Here is a 20493-nt window from a genome sequence, read left to right as displayed (position 1 = left end):
TGAGAGATATCTTGTGTCTGATTTTTATACCACCAGTTCCTAATTGGGTTGACTCTTTTCATCTGTTCAGTGGACATATATTCTTGAATTTTCTACTATGCATTAGCTATACACACATTTGTTGATCTCTCTTCTATTTGACTTGTACAGAATTTGTAGGATTTATGTATAATTCTAGAAACTAATCCTTTGTAAGTTGTGTGCATTGCAAGTATCCCATCTGAGGAAATGATTTGTTTTTTGATTTGGTTATGGTGTTTATGCTTTTGTTTATATTTTTATCACTAGGTAATTTTGTTATCTTTTCATCTTTTAAAAATTTTGTGTTAAGGTAACATTGGCTTACAGCACTGTATAGAATTAAGGATTATAGATTCCCACCTCTTCAGACACACGTGACCACACCACGCCTGCCACAGAGGCGCCCACAGTCTAGTGGGCCCCCTGCCCCGCTGGTAGCCTCAGTGTTACCGTCAGGTAGTTAGGGCTTGGTTTTGTTTTCTTACTGCCTGTTATCTGTTTTGTTTCTCTGATTCCACGTATGACCAATGTTATCTGGTATTTGTCTTTCTCCTTCTGGCCAAGTTCACTTAGCTTAATTCCTTTCAGTTCCACCATGTCGTCACAAATGGCAAGAGTTCATCTTTTCTTTTAATAAGAGTAGATTCCATTGTGTGTGTGTGTGTGTGTGCGCGCGCATGCACGCACGCGTGCACACACACACACATAATACACACACACACACACACATCTTCTTAATCCATTCTACTGTTATGGGCACTTAGGTTGTTTCCATAACTTGGCTGTTGTCAGTGGTTCTACAGTGAACACAGGAGTGCAGACATCCCTTCTTTTTTTTTTTAAGATTTATTTATTTATGCATACAAGAGCTGGGGTGCAGGTCAGAGGTGTGGGGGGGTGAGAGGCTTCACCAGAGATAGTGGGGAACAGAACAGGAGGATTGACTGAAATACACTGCTAAGGGGAGCAGTGGGCGAGTCAGGACAGGTCTGCTGCGCCATGGGGGTTGCTCCTTGCCCAGCCAGGGATCAAACTGGTGCTGCGGAGGCTGTGGATTGCCTCATGGGTTGCATCTTAACCCTTGCATCTTAACCCAGGGAGGCCCTAATGGGTAAGCTTCTGCATTCTTCAGGTAGACACCTAAGAGTGCACTTGCTGGCTCATAGGGTAGATTCATTTTTAATATTTTGAGAAGCCTCCACACTGTTTTTCATTAGGGCTGGAGCACCAGCTGAGTGTGAACCTGCAGCCCACAGGCAGTATAAAAGGCTTCTTCTCCACATTCCCCACAACCGTGTCCCTGGGCTTTTTGGTTATCGGCCATTCTCCCAGCGTGAGGCGGTCTCTCATTGTGGTTTGGATTTGCGTTTCTTTGGTGATAAGTGATGATGAGCTTTTTTTCATGTGCCCGTTGGCCATCTGTGTGTCTTCTTTGGAGAAATGCCCATTTCTTATTTGGTTTTTTGTTTTGCTTTTGTTGATTTGTATGAGATCTTTGTAGATCTTGGTATGAATCCTGTACAAATATTTTCTCCCATTCAGTTGGGTGCTTTCCTTTTAATGGTAATGTCTTTCACTACTCAGAAGCTTTTTGATTTTTGATGTCATCCCATTTTTTAACTTTTGCTTTTGTTCCCTTGATGTAGGAAGGAGTCAGTTTTGATGTGTGAGTAGAATGTTAGTTCAGAAAGGAAGCTCCAGTGTCAGATTCCAGGGTCAGAATCCCCATTCTACTTGCTGACTATGGCAACTCTAGAAAATTCCCTAGCATCTTTTTATCTCAGCTTTATTTTCTGTAATATAGAAAAATTATTGCCTCTCTCAAAAGTTTTGACATGCAGATTAACACCGGTTAGAATATTCCCGGTGTAAAGAGAGAGCTCTGTGTTAGCTATTAGAATGTGTCCTTTTAATATATCACTTATAGAACTCTTTCCTAGCATTACCAATTCATGTACATATTTATGTATATGTTTACAGGTTAAATGTTACAATACTCTTTGTTATAAATATTTGTTTTTCTCACAATAATTGGTTTCTGGGTCTTACGCATAGTTATGAATACATATAGAATGATATAAATTACACTATATTTTTATTAAATATCATTCTTCAGAGGTGATTTCTCTTTCAAGAATGAGCATTCCTGTAGTAAAAGCGAACTTTACTTCCTCAAATTGAATCTGCTTTGAAGTTAAAACAACCTCAGAAATGACTTTCTTATCATATTAAACTGAATTATATAATTGGGAGAAAGTCCACTACCAGTAATTCCTGGACACTTAAAATAAATGTGTGTGACGCTCAGGCACAGGCTGGGTTTATTGAATGAATACTTTGTTTGCTTTTTTAAAAAAGTGGCCACCTTAAGGCAATTTTTAAGAGAAGAAATCAAGTGCACAAAATACACAATTGCATAAAATCCCTTAACAGAGTGTAGTAAAGTGTGCATTTAAAGTAAACAAATCTAAATCAGGTTTCCCTCAGGATTTCAGTTTTCTGTGATCACGCATGCTTTTAATGCATTTCCACTCAAGGACTCGGGAAACCACTTAAGTGATTAGTGCTCTTTGCCCCAAAGGAAGGTGCCTCTGTTTGGAGAGGTTACTTTCCTACTCACTGCCAAAGGGTTGTTTTTTTTTTTTTTTTTCAATTTTATCAAAAATGTGTTTCTTCTTGTTTCTGTTGCACCATTTTTGAAAGAGGAACAAAAAGTAAATATTATGTAAGAGTGTGACCAGTGTAGTCCCACACATAAAATCACCATCACTGCGCATGCACAGATACATCTCAACGTATGGGACAAGCTGTGGTTCTAGAATAACCCAAGGCTTTCTTCCCGCTCCATCCAGCAGGAACGGCAGCTACAGGAGCACAAAATGCCTTGGGACCTCAAATAATGGCCCCTGACTGGATTATGCAATTGTGACATTGATTCTGCAGAAACAACCCTCCACCTACCGTGTCAGCAGAGTCGGGTGTAGTTCCCACTCATGCTGCATCTCCTCTGCCTTGCGGGGGTCTCCCCACCCATGGCCACTCCACATGGCCAACCCAGGGTCAAGAAGGAGCCACGTGAAGGTCTCAGGCCTGCCCTCAGGGCCCAGGGCAGAGGTGGCACTTGTCACACCACCTCACAAGCCAAGCCTTCCATGACCCCACCTGTGGGCAGGCAGGGAAGCGTGTCCTTGACGGTGCTGGTGGGGGAGAGCGAGCTCTGCCCAGCCTCGGGTCGCTTGGGCTCACCCTGCTGATGCCACTGAAGTCACCTGTGTGTTTCCCCTCCATGACCGCTCAGTTGTTTCACAGATTAATTGGCTATAACATACATAAGGGGAATGTACATACCAGCAAAGTCACCCATTGAAAGTGTAAATTCAGCAGTTTTTTTCTAAATGTATAGTTATGCAGCCAGCACACAATCCAGCTGTAGAGAATGTCTGTCATCCTCTCCCACACGACACCAATTCACTTGTGTCCATTGGCCGTTAAGACCTCTCGTCACGATGAATTCCAAGGTGAGCTTTGGAGTCTTCATCGCTGCTGAGTTCCTTCCTATGGTCCGCTGAGTGGACCACACAGACCATGAGCCTGTGACTCACCATCTACGAAGAGAGATCTGTAGTGACTGTGAATTAAAAAAGCCCAGTATACAGTAAGCACTTAATAAAAGTGCATATTAATGAAAGGAATGGAGTATCATAGAGATCTCAGGAAGTGTAGCATGCGAACGATTTTTATTGCATCAGAAAGAAAGAGTCTATCAGGTTTCCAGGGATGCCATAACAAACTAGCACAGTTGAGTGACTTCGAAACAAAAGGAATTCATTCTTTCCTGTTTGGGAGACCAGAAGCTGGAAGCTGAGAGTTTGGTCTGTTCCTTCCCTGCCTCCCTCGGGCCCTGACAGCCTCAGGCAACCCTGTCTGGCTTCCTCTCCTGCCTCTGCCCCGCAGTCACAGGCGGCTTCTCTGTCTCTCTTCTCTTCTGTCTCTTAGAAGGAGACTGGCCTTTGGACCTATGGTATTATCTGAAGGTCTTTGACTTAATTATATCTGCAAAAATCTTTTTTTCCAATAAATAACCACTCTCACGTCCTGGAGATTTCATGCAGTCCTGCTGCGGAGGGTGGGGCCCCAGTTACTCCACTAAAATGTGAGACCATTTTCTGCAGCTGTCTTAAGTGCTACTTGATAAGTGAACATGTCCTGCCATTTTTAAAATACTAACTTTAGGATCAGATTTCTGTTTTAAGTATTAAACTTTGTAGTTATATGTTACTAGTATAAAGCATTTCATTTTGATGCAAAAAAGTAGTATTGGATTGAATTTATAATGTTACCATTTCATGCATCAATTGTCTATAGTTCTCACCATTTAAAGCTGTTTTCTAGTTTGATATAACAGATTGAGAACCTGTAAAAGTCACATGTGTCTTAAGAGACTAGTCTTGTATCCCTTTGCATTAATCATGGCTTTTTTGATAACTGATTTGCAGCAGAATTCCCTTTTTTTCCCCCATAAATGCATTCAGAAGTCATCTTTAAAGTACAGATTAAAGGTCTAAAATCCACTAGCTGTTGTGAAGCTAATGAACTATTCATAGAAACTGCTAGATCTGAGTCAAAGATCTCGAGAAATGAGTGTCAAACACGTTCTCAAAATGGTGATTGTCTCAGTAACTGGCATCTGGATTTCTCACCAATTATTGACAGATAAAAATGGGGCCTGTAAGAAGTATATGCATATGTATTGAAAGACTTGTTCATATTTAGAAAGTTTAAATGTGTATGTTTAATAAAAATACACGTTGCATATTAATTTAACATAATATTGTTTGACTGTTTATTAATAATGGCATAATTTATAATTAAGAACAAATTAATATCAATCTATTCATTTATATATTTAAATCAATAAATCATCTAAAATAAATCTCTGTTATGCCCCTCAGCTGCTGGGCAAACATTAATTGTATGTGCATTGCAGAATGCACCAGAAGCCTCGTGTTGTCACCTGTTTTAAATATAAAGTATCTTGAAATAGAGAAATTTTAAAAAGAATCTGTGTTGCCCTGCATGGGTCTTCTCTGTAGTGTCCTTGCACATTTTGTATATGAACAACCCTTTCTACCAGGGTCATTTTATAAGATGAGTTTGTAAAGGGAAGATTTGGGAATTGTATTAATTCCATTAGTAGTAAAGTGTTACAATTTTAAGATACTTAATTTAAACTATAATAACCAACTGAAATAACTGCTCATATGTTATGTCAGGGAGCTATAGACTTACCTTATTTATAATGAAAAGGAGAAAGTTATTTCTTTATTACACTACCTTATAAAGCTTACACTAACTACCCAGACTTGAATTTAAAAATAAATAAAATATATAGATGCTATTGTAAGGAATAAGTGCAATAGATGGGTTTCACAAAAAAAAAAAAAAGCAAAAGAATGAGCTTCTCTTCTGAAAGTTGCTGAGCAATGTCATTTATAACATATTAATGCCTGTGAATCAGGAGATGTCTATCAAAAAAGCTAAGGCTATAGCAAAATGGGATCTCTTTTCTCTAAGAAATCATGGAGGTTCCCTGGAGCCACGCTGACTGCCCTGATGTGCCCTTGTGTCTGATAGTCTAGGGTCCTTTCATTTCCAACAGTGCATTATACCTGTGTATTCTCTCTTTTACAGTTCAACAGAAGAGCAGTTTCACTGGCAATCACAAGGTAAAGTACAGCCCCTTGATGAACACACCTGCTTGTACATGCGGATCCGTTGATTAGTCCTCTTGGGAACTTTGGAAAGAGACTTATCACCATGAGTACAATAGCACCATGACACTAAAATTTGATGAAGTGGTATGATAGCGCCCGTGTCATGGGAATTAAGTTCTCTCTAGTCCCAGGTAACTTTATTTTTTGCATGGATAAATGGAATTGGTCATGTCTTTCCAAACTGCCATCCAAGGGTGGCCATGTTGTAGTTAATGTGAACTTCATAGAGGTAATATGTTTGGTTAGCACACTTTAGATTGTTAAAGGATAGTCTTAAGCTTTAATGTTAACATTATCATGTGTTTGTTCATCACTTTAAAAATGGTGTATTTCAGATGGTCAAAAAGACATCGAAGATGAACTTACAACTGGTCTTGAACTGGTGGATTCCTGTATTAGATCACTTCAGGAATCAGGAATACTTGATCCACAGGATTATTCAACAAGTGAAAGTAAGTTCAATGCCAGTTATGCTTGAAGAGAGTTAAAATATACATGTCTTATGCTATTATTTTTCTTCTATGGTTGAGATCATGAGCCACACCCAGTATGGCCTTGGACCCATTTATATATGTTTTATCCATTTCACTCCACTCTCCACCTCTTTCCACCCTCCCCCTCCCCCAACTCTTATTAGCTCATAAGCTCTCTGAATCAGCATTCAGGATCTAGATTTCCCATCAATCCCTGCCATATTGGTGAAACTCACCAATTCTCTCGTCTCTTTTTGGTTTCTAAACTAGCACATTGTATGAACTCACATCTATATTTCTTCAATCAATGAAACAGCTGCTTTAAAATTAGCTGGCAATGCTTTCTTCACACAGCCCTTTGTTGACAGATATCTTGAATAGTGACTATATGACAAAATTTAAACAATGCAGATATTATAAGCAGTACCAAATATTTAGTGCTATACTATAACACTGTAACACCTTATATTTCTATATCAAATCATGTTGCATTGCTGTATCAGAATGTGTAGAGATTTCTTCACCTCCATTTAAATATATATTTTTCAGCCAGATTGGTTAAGGCTGAGAAATAAAAGTGCTAGAAATTGAAATGAGCCTCATTTTAATAAATCATAAAATTCTCTTGACTTATTTTAATAAAATTCCACAAAAAGCCAAAAATTAAATCATTGGAACATACATTACCCTGATGATTTCTACATCAGAAATCAGTGGAGCATCTTATTTCTTAATTTAAAAAAATGAAATTTCCTTAAATAACTATCAAGTTTTGCGATATGAAAGGAAGATAAAAGAACAGGGTAACATACTGATCCTGAAATTAAATTACATATTAGTTCATTTTCTCTATACTCTTTAAAAATGCCACTACTTTTAGAATAACATTATCATGCATGTATGCTTAAACCCATAAACATCCCCTCAATAAACCTCCTAAATTAATATATATGATTTATATTGTCTTTGTTATCTATTATATTTAAAATGTAGAATTGTTCAATATATTTCCTATGTAAGATGGTCATAGTTAGAATCATGTTTAATATTTGAGACAATGCACTCACTTTATTAGAGTAAGAAAGAAAAGTGGAGTTCAGAATGGGGCATCCTGGAAAGTGACGGCAGAGAAGACCTTATTTTTCATATAATAATAGAAAAATATGGTTGATTATGAGGTAAGGAGAAGGGAGACCTTTATTACATGTAAAGTACAGAAAAGGAAGGAAGAGCAAACAAAGAGGCAAATAAATTAAAATAGAAATATATCAATCTTACACTACATGTACACACAATGTTTTCTTCTTTGAAAAGAATGAAAATTCAAGTTTATAGTAAGAAAAGTAAAATAGCGATGTGATGTTTATGAGACATTTAGAGTAATGAAATAAATGCTGAAATTAAAGGAGTAGAAAAATTGTGACAGCAGATACAATGAATAGAAAGAATGAGATTAGGAAGAAGGAAGTGGAATTTAATGCAGAAGCACTAAGCAAGGTCAAAGAATTGTGTAGTGAAAATGTCTTAGCTCATCACGATACAATAAGCTCATACTAAAATCCAATGAACAGTTATGAACCAAATATTCCAGCATATGAAACATTGTTGAAAACAAAAGGAGAAATTGATGAAAATATCATTGTGAACATTTTGTTGCATATTTCTCATGATCAGAGAAATACTAGGAGACCACAGAAGGTTAGATTTATAATTAACAAATTAATGTATTAATAAATTTTAAAAGTTTTATGCGTTGTATGATAATATATATTTGTTATATATGTCCGGGGAAAAACTACAGAAATTGATTAGCCAATGGATGGTAAAGACTATCCTAAAAATCAAAGAAAGGTCACATTCTTAGATAAAATCCAATAAAATTGAAAGTAAATAATAAGCTGATAAGCAGAAGTAAAATGACATTAAAATTAAGAAACATTTTTATATCTACTACTAAGTCAACATGGAAACAAAATAGAAAATTGCATATTTTAAAGCAAATAAAATAGCAACACTTCATGAAAATGTAGTGATATGGAAAAACTTTACTCAGGAAATCTTAATTTTGTTATTAAAAATAGAAAACAAAGTAAAGAAATGTAGTATTCAGATTTTTGAAATCTTAAGAACAGCTAAAGAAACTGAAAGAAACTAGAAGATGGAGATAATAAAAGCAGTGCAGACATGAAGTAATATAAAAATAAAATAGCAGAAGAGATTTTTTTTTTAAAAAAATCAGTAAATCAATACCTGGAAAGATTAAATAAATGAAATAAACACAAGGGTAAATATATAAGCTTTTTAAAACTTTGTCAATTAATACTCCTGAACTTTCTTAATTGAGATCCTCTGCTATATATATATTTTCCTGCAACATGTGTTCAAATATTATCCACCAAAAAGTACATCTTTATTACTAGAAAGTTAAATATCCTGGTGGGTTTTGGGGGGAATATATTTCATATCTGCTGAATTTGTTTTTTCTTTCAGAAAGAGTAGTTAGTCCGTGTTATTATATATACATTATCTTTTTGAGGCTCCTAGAATCTTAGTCGAGTATTCTTTTTGTAAGTCCCTACTTCCTTGTTTAAAGTTAAGAAAAGAAACAAAACAAGCAAGCAAGTAATGAAATCACCATCAGTTTTAAGCAAAAGCATCAGAACCACAATGAAATGCAAAATACCGATTCTTAAACAGTCACTCTGATCATGTTCAAGAGTCACTTAGAGACTGAAAGTTGAGTAAAATTTACGACATTAATTCTAAAAGGTTGAGTGTCCTTTGGGTGGGTCAATTAAGGCATATTTTAAATAGACCTTCTAAATAGTAAGTCACAAAATAAAAATCTCTGTCACTGTATTTGTCTCGGGGTCAGGTGGGACATAGATTCTACTGAAAAGAGTTTAACTGAAGAGAATTAAATTAATTAAATTAAGGGGCTATTTACAAAGGAATGGGCACCATTAAGGGAAGGAGTCTTCAGGAAGTAACAAGATGGCAGCCCTGACTCTTGGTCCTGAAGGAGAAATGAGAGACTAGCACCAGCAGAGCCCAAAGGCATGGGAGGAGCAGAGAAATTAAGATTCTACACACACTCTGCTCCTAGCATCTGAGGTCCCTCTCATATCCTCGACCCACAAGTCCACTCAATCGTAAAACCAGAGGCCGAGGACTCCCAGCAAGACAGTTTGTGGAGGAAAAAAGGCGGAGGATGAATATGGGGAGTAGACACAATAATTCAGCGCAGATTCTACTGAAATAATAGAGCCAGCTACGTGTTTACGTTCTTGATGTATAAATATAATAAATAGATGTGTCATGCCTTCTTGACACATTTCATATAATTAGCACAAGCCCATAAGATTCTTCTAGACCCTTGTTTTTGTGATTATCCGATCAATGGATTCATTAGCTGGAGCAGACATGAAATAGCTGAAGCTAAATTAGGCCTGGCAGACTGCCCTTGAGAGCCAGCCTCCTAGTCTTAACTCAACAGAGACTAGCACAGCACTAAATACTAAGTAGGAAATGTAACCCGTCTTCACCCCCAAGCTCATTGTACTTAATTTGTTGTGTTTGAAAACTTTTGTTATTTTTCTTTCCAAGGTAAAATTTGAATCTTACTATAAACCCATCCTCTTCTTGATCCTAAGGCAAGTAGTCGCTGCTCCACTGCACTGACTTCCGAGTGTCATACAGAGATCAGTGTTTTCCAACACTTTGCTGTTTTTGGAAAGTGCTATTCTAAACAGTATGTAAATCGTGTATGCAACCTTTGTCACCCCGCCACTATTTTGTGACTGCCAGCTGTGTAATTTCAATTTTAACAAATATGTGTCACAGAGTCACTTGGAGAATTGCTACTGCTATGCTGGGAAAAAATACTGACAGAAGCTGAGGGCCATTAGCTTCTCGAATAATGCACGGCTTGACCTGAAAACTGCTGTGGACCATGCACCTTATTTAATCCATGCATCCTTGGAGATATTAACTCAGATATGTGTGATTATACCTTAGCCAATAATTAACACAAATATTGTCAATCAAAATCAGAACTAAAGTGGAAAACTGGGGAGGACTAGACGTAAGTGTTTATAGAAATTGTTAATCTTTTGAAATAGTGATTTTATTTTCTTTCAGTAGCATGACAAATGGATGTTCCACTGTAGTCTAGAAAATCCTAGTATTCAGCAGGAGAAAAATCTTAGAAGCTTTAGAAGCTTAATGTATTCCAAATGTTATGGCAAAAGATCCATGTTATTTAGTTTTCAAAACAACGTATTTTGAAAAATCAAAAATCAATCCTCTAAGTTGCCATTCTGAGCAAGTGGAATGCTAATAGAATAATCACATGTAGTTTGATGGAGGTGAATGTATTATTTATTGTTGATTTGCAGCCTGTCATTTTCATTTAATTTCTGTGACTATATTTAATTATATATGGCAAGAGAATTATTGAGAGATCAGGTCATTAAAATGCTATAGAATTTCACATAGGGATATGTCAGATATGCAATAATAATAATAAAAGCGAGAGCATCCTTTTCAAGTCAATTTTTCACAATTTCTGTTCATGGACCAGAGGATGCAGAAGTGATGTAAGAATACAAAATTTCCATAAAAATTAGAATAGACAAAATGAGAAATACAGGAATCACATGGCTGAGGCTAGACACTAGGGCCGGGCTCGGGGAAAGAGCTGTTTTGCTTTGTTTTCTGTTATGGTGGAAATCAGGTCCCCGGTTCCTACTGGAAGGAAGACCCACCCTACCCTTTGGGGTCTGAAGACCTGTTCAAGTGCTCCTGCTCTCCTCACTCCACCAGTGGTTGAGAACGGACAGTCTCCTGAACTTAAGAGACCCAAGTCCTTGCCTGGAAATGGATTTCCTCCTTCTCAGGACATGCCTTTGCTGTGAAATCTCCTTATCATAGGCTCTTAGGTTCAAATTTTTGAAACACAAACAGGCTGTCTTCTTTCTAGACATTTTCAAATCTGAACCTATAGCTGTGGACACTACCTGCATCCTCTTGCTTCCTCTCCAAGTTCATCCCCACCGCCACCCGCCCTCGTGGCGCTGGATGGCGTGGAGCCAATGAAAATGTCACAGTGTCAGAAACACATGGTGCAAGTTGATGGAAATGTCCCAGTGACAACAGGGGTCATGATGTCCTTCTGGAAGCTACAATCATCTTCCTTCTCAGACGGTGTCGCTACCTGATTTTTAGTTGATGTTCAATTTTGTTTTCTTTGATGTCCTTCTATCATGTAGACATTTAAGAAGCATGTTATACCTTCCCCAAAGAGGCCACCAGCTCAGAGGCAAACCAAGGCATTGAAAGTTCAGGAAAGACACACAGACCCAGCACCCCCTGCTCCATTCCTTACAATGCACATTTTTTGTTAAAAACATCATACTCGTCATCCGGGTCTCCTGACATCAAGCTTAAGGCTTTGAGCTTGGAGAACATTTCTAATCAAGATACAACATTTCTAAGAAAAATGCCCCAAACACCAAGCTGGGCATTGGATGAAGGCAGTGAAAGTAAGGAGACTGTCAGAATGGACATGAGTGTGAAGCAGGGAAAGAAGCTGAAAGTCCCAGCAGAAAATCAGAATAACTAGCCTTCCAGGGGGACCGTGGAAAAGGGGTTTCCAGGCAATACCTATGGAAATGTCTTATGGGGTTCCTATGAGTTTAAACATATTGAAACTGCTACCAGTCCAATAATAAGCCAGTTCAGCCACACCTGATGTAATCAAATCTTAATATACTGGATTTTCTTTAAATCTGTATAGATCCAGGTAGGTGTTGCTGGCATTCATTTTTTTATAAAGCACTTATTTTATTAAGCACTTATTAACAGAAGCAAAGCATCTCCGCCCTGTGGCATTTATATTCCAGCCAAGAAGAGTGAAATTGAGCAATAGCAATCGAAACATGCCAAGGTCCAAGAGAGTTGCTTTGTGTAATGACAGAGCTGGTAATGGGGACAGTAAGTCAGGCTTTAACAAAGTGTACCTGGGTGGGGAGGTCCTACAGGCCCCCAGGTCCTCTCATAGGGTCCACAAAGGCGAACAGTTTTCCCAATAGTACAATGATGTTATTTGCATTTTCCATGCTGACAGGCCTGGCATGTGTGATAGCGATCATCTGCTCTTCACTTTTCCCGGATTTCCTATGGTGGCCAGCACTCCACATCACCATAAAAAGAAAAGCTCATTATTTCTCACATAATGCAAAGCCTGACCCCAACTGCTGTACACTATGGGCCTTATTTAATCTGTGCAACCTTGGAGATACAAAGTCAGAGCTACAGGTGAAAGGGGTAAGAGGCTGGAACGTTTGAGAACCATCCTTGTTTCGAGAGCATGATCAAAGTCCCAGGAAGTCCTCCGGGGGGAGAGGATCTTAGCTCAGGGACCTGAATAAAATGCACAAACAAGCCATGCAGCTGTCTGCGGAGAAGTGTGATTGGTGGCAAATCAGAAAGCTGATATAATTCCATAAATACACTGCAGTGTTTTCAGGACTTAGCTTTGAAATTGTTTTCTTCTAAACCGTTTTGTGTTAATTTTCGATTTTTATAATTATTGATAGTCAAGAATACAATTTTATATCTTTAGACTATTAATTTACAAAACATTCGTAAAATGTTTTTTTTCTTCTCTTGAGCTATGTTAGTTTATGAATGGTAAATAATCAAATGATATGATTTTACGAGGGAATAGATTGCAACTGGAGTAAGCTAGACAAAAAATACCATTTTAGGATTATAACATTGTGTAAAATTTCATGTACCCTAAAACTCTTCAGCTATAGATTTGAAACTAAAGGTAAATATTTAAAGTTTTTTTGTGATATCATGTTGCTTATTTCCCTCCATTGGATACAGATGGAAAGAAACTGAGTTTTTGCTCAGTGTGACAGGTTTATCTAGCCTCAGTTTATCCTGCTACAGTAGTCAAACTTGAACAGGCATACTTATTGAGCCAATAACATTGGTTAGATCTAAATCAGTTCAGAATTAAATGAGTACTTCTCCATTCACATCACATTAAAGTTTTAATTTTCCCATAAGCATTACTTGTTGAAAGCATCTTACCAGATGAAATTGATATTCTGGAAATAGAGACTTATGAAGTTTCAAAACCCACCTTCCCAGTACCATCCACATCATCAGCCCCTGGAGCGTTTTCCCTGGGTTAATTTTAGGACTAGTCAGTGGGCTGATTCACTGTTGTAGAGGCTGGACACGACACAGTGCAGGTTTTCTGATCCAGCAGACCGGGCGAAGGAGGAGTCAGAATCCTCAGTGGCTTTGCAGGTCTTTTATCGGGATTTACCAGGTACACAGCACTCTATCTGGGCTCTCTGGCCTTCTCTGCTTCTCTCTCGGCTTCTGTTCGTTCTCGGCTTCTTGGCTCTGCTGGCGTCCCCGTGACGCCGCCTTAAAAGCCGTCTTAGCCCAGGTGAATCCCATCTACCTAGGCCCACACCCTACTCCAGGTGCCGCCATCAGGCATGCATTCAGGACTGCAAGGATCCATCATCTCTCCTGATGGCGGGAGGGCAGAAAAGCCTGACATTTTTTCCTTACCCTACAACTGTTTTCAAAGAAACTTCTCATTGAAACTCCAATTTATGAGCTGTTCAAGGAACTCATGTAAATCACCTGTTTATCACCACTAGCTCCTCTTATTCCAAGTCAGTTTGTAAATACACTGGTTCACCCAGAATCCATAAAGAAGAAACTGCTGCTATAAATGAAACGATTAGTAGCGCACTTTAAGCAAAAGTCAATATTTTTACTCTGTAGAGTTAACTTGTAGTTAAATATGACTAAAGTACCTTGAGCTTGCTCTATCTAAATCAATTCGATAATCTTACAAATAATTGACAATTGTTCTCATTGATTTTGTAATTTGTAGTCGTCCCTTTGTATGTATATAATTTCCACCGCCCATTTTCCTCATCCTTACTTAATATTTTCTATAAAAAGATTCCCCCGTCTCATCATTTGATTTGCTCTGAGAATTTACCCTCATTTAAAATAAAGTAATGCTTAACCTTCAAATCATTCTTAATCTTCCTTAAAGATTCGATAATAAGAAGGTAGGAATGAATACCGATTCTTTGTCAGGTGTGTGTGAACCTCGTCATTATTTGTATGGTTTGCATAAAGATAAGATTTTATATCATGCTGAATGAATCTCTTTTACCATTGAGTTAATTAAGGTTTCTGTAATTCCTGACAAAGGTAAATCGAAACAAAGCTCCCATCAGCGAATGTTTGGTCCTGAACTTGGCTGGCTCCATATCTCTGTTTATTGTTCCTTTGTTTATGCTGAATTTACCACCTCACAAAACATCCATTGAGTGTTTATTAGAGACATTGCCTAGTTCCAGGAGCTATTTATCTTGGTGCATTCTTGTTCATAACACTTGTCTTCTATTGGTAAAAGAATCCTTTAGAATTAAATGGGTAATTTAATTACGCCTTAATGACCTGGTCCTGTTCTTGTGGCTTCGGACACCACTGCTGGTGACTTTGATCGCTCCATCTCTGTCTTGAAATTTCATTTCCATATAATCAAAATTTGATCTTGGAAGTTATTTTAAAACCTAGAAAGATTAATTATGTCGTCTTCCATTTGAGTCAGAGTCTTTTCTAACACCATGAATTCCCACCAAATCCAACTCTGATTTAAAAGCAAACCCTGTCCTTCATCACATCGAGTCCCCAGCATGGGTTGCCATCCATTCTGCCCTCTGAAATGCCCTATGGTGACAATTTGTGTTTTTCTGCACTCACTCAGTTAATATCTGTTGCCTTCTGAGACAGGTGCTTGAGTGAAGCAGAGCAGAATTAGCCCCTCTCCATCAATCATCTTAGAACTGGTAGACCCTGGAGGGCTGCCTCATCTGCTGGCTGCCCACAGGGATGCCTCTGCTCTGCCAGGTGCTCCAGGTGCCCATTGCAGTCGGCCTGGTCCTGCTGGTGGCCACTCAGTTGTGGTCCACTTAGTCACGAATTCCTGATGAACTTCTCTTAAAATATCTCTTAAATGCACACCTTTCCCTTCCGTCCTGATGTGACAAGTACTCCAGTTAGGATTCCCTGAACCCCTGTGGCTGTCCTTTCTCTGCTCTGCAGGAAAACCTGGCCCTAGTCTCTCCACACAGAGTATCTAAGCAGAGTCTTCCTGCCTAAATGTGCAGGCTTTCTGTTTCCATCCTGTTACCCTTCAAAGAACCTGTTGTTGTGTAAGATCGTACCAACTTGTCTGTCAAACAATTAAATTCTTCAAGATCTTAATTTAGAAGGTTAAGGTAGTATGGTGAGGGGGTGGGGGTTGCTTTCTGGACAGTCATGAATTATGGCAGGCTTCATGGAAGAGGTGACATTTAAACAGCACTTTAAGTTTGGAAATTGATTTTATCATCAGGCTGTGTGGCTAAATAATTAGATAATAATAATAACTGACGTTTATATAACAATTTATATTTTTCTAAGTACTTTCACATCCTTTATCTCATCAGGTGCTCAGATTTGCAGAGATTAAAATTTGAGAGACTGAACAATGCAGTGTGGTCAGGGACAAGCCTTCTGAAGCCAGACGGCCTTTGTGGCCCCCAGGCTGACCCCCAGGAGCCGTCTGGTCTCAGCTAGTGTGACCTTCAGTTCCGTCCACCCAAATGGGGAGGAGGGTACCATCCTCCTTGGGGTCTCATTGGGGAGTAATATAAATAGCTGCAGGCTGCTCCCTATGACGCCTGCAAGTTAATACTGCACAAGGGTTACTGGTGACACCACATGCACCATGGCCGCGCTCTCCATTATGCCTCCATGAGCATGAAGCTCAAATCAGCTCAGGTCTGCTGAGTCGCAGTCCTGGATCTTTGCCAATACATTCCCAGCCATCCCGTGGGCGTGATGTAACCTGGATGACTAGAAAATGCCACCTGGTAAGCCTCTGGGTTTTCCCTCTTAGTGCACGGAATGCAGTTAATTAAGACTAGCCATCCTCTGGGCCTGATGTTCAGCTCAAGCGGGCGAGAGAGCAATTCCACGTGAAGTCTTACGGCTTGTGTCTAGGCAGTGCTGCACAGGATCACGGGACCCTAAGATGTCTAGTATGTAAGAAGACTAACAGAGCATGGAAATGCATGTGTCATCAGGACCAAGGAGTGAGTCCAAATTTTGATGCTGAAAATTGCTGTTTCAGCCTGCTGAGGTAGGTCTCTGCCCCAAAAATGGTGGGCACCAAGTTGCCCCTCCCAGCCCTGGATCCCACAGGCAGAGGCTCGCTTGGGAAGAGCTCAGTCTGAGGCGTGGAGATTCCTCCTGCAAGCAAGTTGATGTCTACTTAGGAAGTAATTTTCCCACCTGAAGATATTAATATATACATGTGACTTAATCAGTGCTTCGGTCCTACACAGCAACTCCTGGATTTTAATATGGAAGATAAACATCCAAGTCTCATCTTCATCTTACAAAGTGTGTGGCACTGATTGACCGCTGGGCCATTCCATGTCTCTGTGTCCACTTCCTAGAATAGTGAAGAAGACCATTAGCCATTCTCTTCCATAGTATGCTGTGGAGTCTCTCATCTATTTGAAAATATTGAAATCTTGGTTTCACACTCTGGATGCTTTGTTCCAGGTACTTCTTCTAGGGTCACTGTGAGGTTCCATGTGCCTCTAGCCTATATTGCACTTGGGATTTCCCTCCGCTGTCCAGACAGGACTAATGTGTCTTGTTTCAATGAAGCCTGGACACTGAATTTTATCAATTTTTCAGGAAATGCTTTTACCTCCTTTTCTTGGCCTCACTTGGAACAGACCCTGCGCTCAGATTTCTGGGCTACCCCAGCATCAGATGGCCTAAAACAGACAAAGTCATGAGACCCCACAGGTCCAGGTCCTGGACAGATGCATGTAGAGTGTGGCCACTGCTCTCTGTGACCTTACAGGACAGCATGACCCACTGTTACTCACAGCTCGAGTTTCTTTTGGAGCAGTTTCATTGCAATAAGACCACATTCCCTTTCGTGACTGGTCTCTCCCTCCCGCCCCAGGCCCACCAACCCAAGAAATCCTCTAACAAAATCCTCATTCCCTCGTGTGTTGTCCTCAGGGCTGCACACTAATTTGCCTCTAGCCCAAGCCAGACAAAAGTTTAGAGGAAAAAAAAAAAAAAACATAATTTAAAAGGACAAAACTTTGATAAATGCTTTTGAAATCTGGAAAATGTGTATTTTCTACCTCAATGCACAGTAATATTACTAAAAGGAATCAAGAGTTATATCAATGTTACTTCCATTATAAAGTAATTAAACATCATCCTATAATTGTCAACTTTTTCACTTTCCCACATAGCTGTGCTCTTTAAAATTGCAATGAATAAATGCTGTTGATGAAAACTTAGTAAGCGGTGGGAAGATCATTCTAGAATGCTTGTAGCGTTTTGACTATTGCCCTGCCCCCTCCGGGGAGACATGATGTCAGTGTGTGAGAGTCATAATATTAAGATACATCGCTCATTGTTGCAATTACCTTTGTCAGGGTACAAGGGTTTCACGCTTGAGGTGAATGAGAGAGTAATGAGCTAGAGAGCATGGGTTTGTTTTTGTTGAGTATTGATCAAAGACACCACGGACCCTGTGAACGAAGACGTGATTAGTTCGTGATGTGTACTTCAGGAGCACATAAATCATACTTTAATTGAAATGCCTTTGAAAAGGGACTTCAAATTGTCACCTTAAGATCCAGCATGGAGATCATTTGTAGGTTTCTGAGATCGCCTAATGAGTCTATTCGGGATTTATAAGACGTTTGACTTGCTAGCTACACGCCTGCAGGGATGTCCATCAGCCCGAAGTCACACAATCACTTCAAAAGGCAAATAACCACTCTTCTGCTTTCTAGATGATGTTCAACAATTTCAATGAAATTAAGGAATTTATGGACATTTCCAAAGTCCTGCACACTGCTGTGTCTGTCTTTCATCACCCAGGGGTGTATTGCCAGGCGGGAGAGGACATAGGCTGTGAAGCCCGTGTTTCTAGGCTGTCCTGAGATACCTAGAAAAGTCTCAGCAGGCCTCGCTGCATTGCCAGGTGGACTCGTGTCCACTAGCCCTCAAAGCCCTCTGCTCCTCCCAATGCTCCCTCCTCCATTAGGTTGTGGACCCCAGTGGGCCGGGAAGCTCCTGGCCGCAGGTCATCATGTCCTCCCTGCGTGTGCCTCTTCCTTCTCCTCCTCACACTTGGTCCCCATCTGCCCCTGCCCAGGCAGCTCTCCTGCTTCCCTCTCAGACGCTCTCCACATCTCAGCTTGCCCGTGGCCCGGACCAGCCCTTGACTGTTTCCTCAGCCTCCACAGTAGCAGCGGGGCTGTATGTTCCTGGCAGCCTGAGTGGGACTCCAAACGCATCCCCGTGGAGACATTGTGTGTCTGCTGAGTAAGCCTCTAACTCCATCGCTAAGGAGGAGAGGATTCTTGCAGGCTGTTGCAAATCTCACCATCTGGTGGATATGTTTTCTTGGGAGTGCATTTTCTAAATGAAAAGCAGAAGCGTTACAATTTCACTTTTGTTGTGCCCTTGGTGGTGAAATTGGGCCTGGATAGAAATGTAATGATTTCCAGGGCCTCCCTGGTGGTACGAGGGGTTAAGTCCTAGCACTCTGAAGCTATTGGCAGCCACTGCACCATGAGTTCAATCCCTGGCCAGGGAGCTGACCCACGTGGCGCAGCAGACCTCTCCTGTCTCGCCCGCTGCTCCCCTCAGCAGTGGATTTCAGTAGATCTGCCTTTCTGCTCCCCATTCTGTCTCTGGTGATTCCTCGCACCTCTGGCCTGAACCCTAGTTCTTATATGCATAAATAAATAAATCTTTTTAAAAAATGTAATGATTTCCTTGCTTGGCTGTTTCCAGCAGCTGTAGAAATTCCAAAGTACCATGTCTTCCTGGGATTGATGAGTTAGAGTGTTACTCAATATCCAATGAGGAAAAATATTTTTACATTGCTTAGACATTCCATCAGGGAATTAGAAGGAAAGCAAGGTCTTATATGGCAAGGTTTCTGTGAACAGAATGACAAATTATTTTTTTTAAAGATTTATTTTTATTTATTTATTCGTTCATTTATTTATTTATTTATGCAAGCACTGGGTACAGTCAGAAGCGCGGGAGGGTGAGAGAATTCACCAGAGCCAGAGCGGGGAGCAGAGCAGGCAGAAGGACCGAAGGACACTGCTGAGGGGAGCAGCGGGCGGCAGGAGAGGTCCGCGCGCCATGTGGGACCCTCCTCCGGTGGCCGGGGAGCAGCCGGGGAGCAGCCGGGGATCGAACTGGCACTGCAGATGCTGCGGGCAGCTTCGCAACCCAGCGCTCAACCGCTGCGCCACTGGGGAGGCCCAGAATGACAAATTATTTTTATGCCAAAAAAGCCCATGCCATGTCAAATCTGGAGGCTCGTTTGAAATATAAAGCTTTGTTCTAATCTTAAAGAACTAAGGAACTTGAATTTTGCTCAAACTTCTTCAAAATTATACTGCTATCCAAATGCTAAAGGGCGAGATTGAGGGTGGGAGGATGTTATCTGTGGTCCATGTGCGTGGAACTTGCCTTCAGCCACCAAGAAGTGACTGCGCCGCGGTTCAGACAACATGAGGAAAGTGGAGCTGCCAGTGTCCACCCCCAGCTCACTTTCCTCCACTCCCCTGTCACCCATACACAGTGCACATGCGAGTATACTCATCCCCTTCTTTCAATTCCTTAATTCTTTAATTCTTTTAATTCCTTCTTTTAATTCCCAAGGTAAGAAATTTGATTAAAGAAAACTTTCTTAAAAAGAAAATGGGGAAACTCTAAAAAGGACCCCATCTAAATAGAATGTGAGCAAATAAAACACAACTTCTTGTAATTAAATAATAGGGTGAAGAATGAGTTCCATATCTCCACCACTTGTAATATCAGCCACTTTAGCAGTGCCAGCCTCCACGCCTTCCCCTCTCTTTGTTCTTTGACTGTGCATTGCTGTGAAGGCAAAGATAACCAGCTGTCAGAGATCCTGTGAGATCAGGGTGAATTCTACATTGTACAAAGAGCTATTAATATTTTAAATGCTGTCTCTCCACCCTTCAGACCTGGAGGTATGACATCACTATTTATACAATAGGATTTAGCCCTGATTGGAAGGTTTCAAGTGTTTTAGCATC

General features: G+C 40.1%; 1 protein-coding gene across 2 annotated transcripts in view; it reads left to right on the top strand.

Moving 5' to 3' along the window:
• CTNND2 (catenin delta 2) overlaps positions 1-20493 on the top strand; it is a gene marked incomplete at both ends in the record, with an annotated part of 698753 nt that overhangs the window by 380844 nt on the left and 297416 nt on the right. For both annotated transcript variants that reach the window (XM_084233856.1, XM_084233855.1), the window contains 2 exons: positions 5713-5747; positions 6131-6247. In XM_084233856.1, coding sequence (XP_084089982.1) covers positions 5713-5747; positions 6131-6247 — 152 coding nt within the window. The remainder of the gene's footprint in view (positions 1-5712; positions 5748-6130; positions 6248-20493) is intronic.

Source organism: Talpa europaea (genome assembly GCF_964194135.1).
Source record: "Talpa europaea genome assembly, chromosome: 5".
Lineage (NCBI taxonomy): Eukaryota > Metazoa > Chordata > Mammalia > Eulipotyphla > Talpidae > Talpa > Talpa europaea.
The sequence above is the reverse complement of the archived record's forward strand: the minus strand, read 5'-3'. Positions and strand labels throughout refer to the sequence as shown.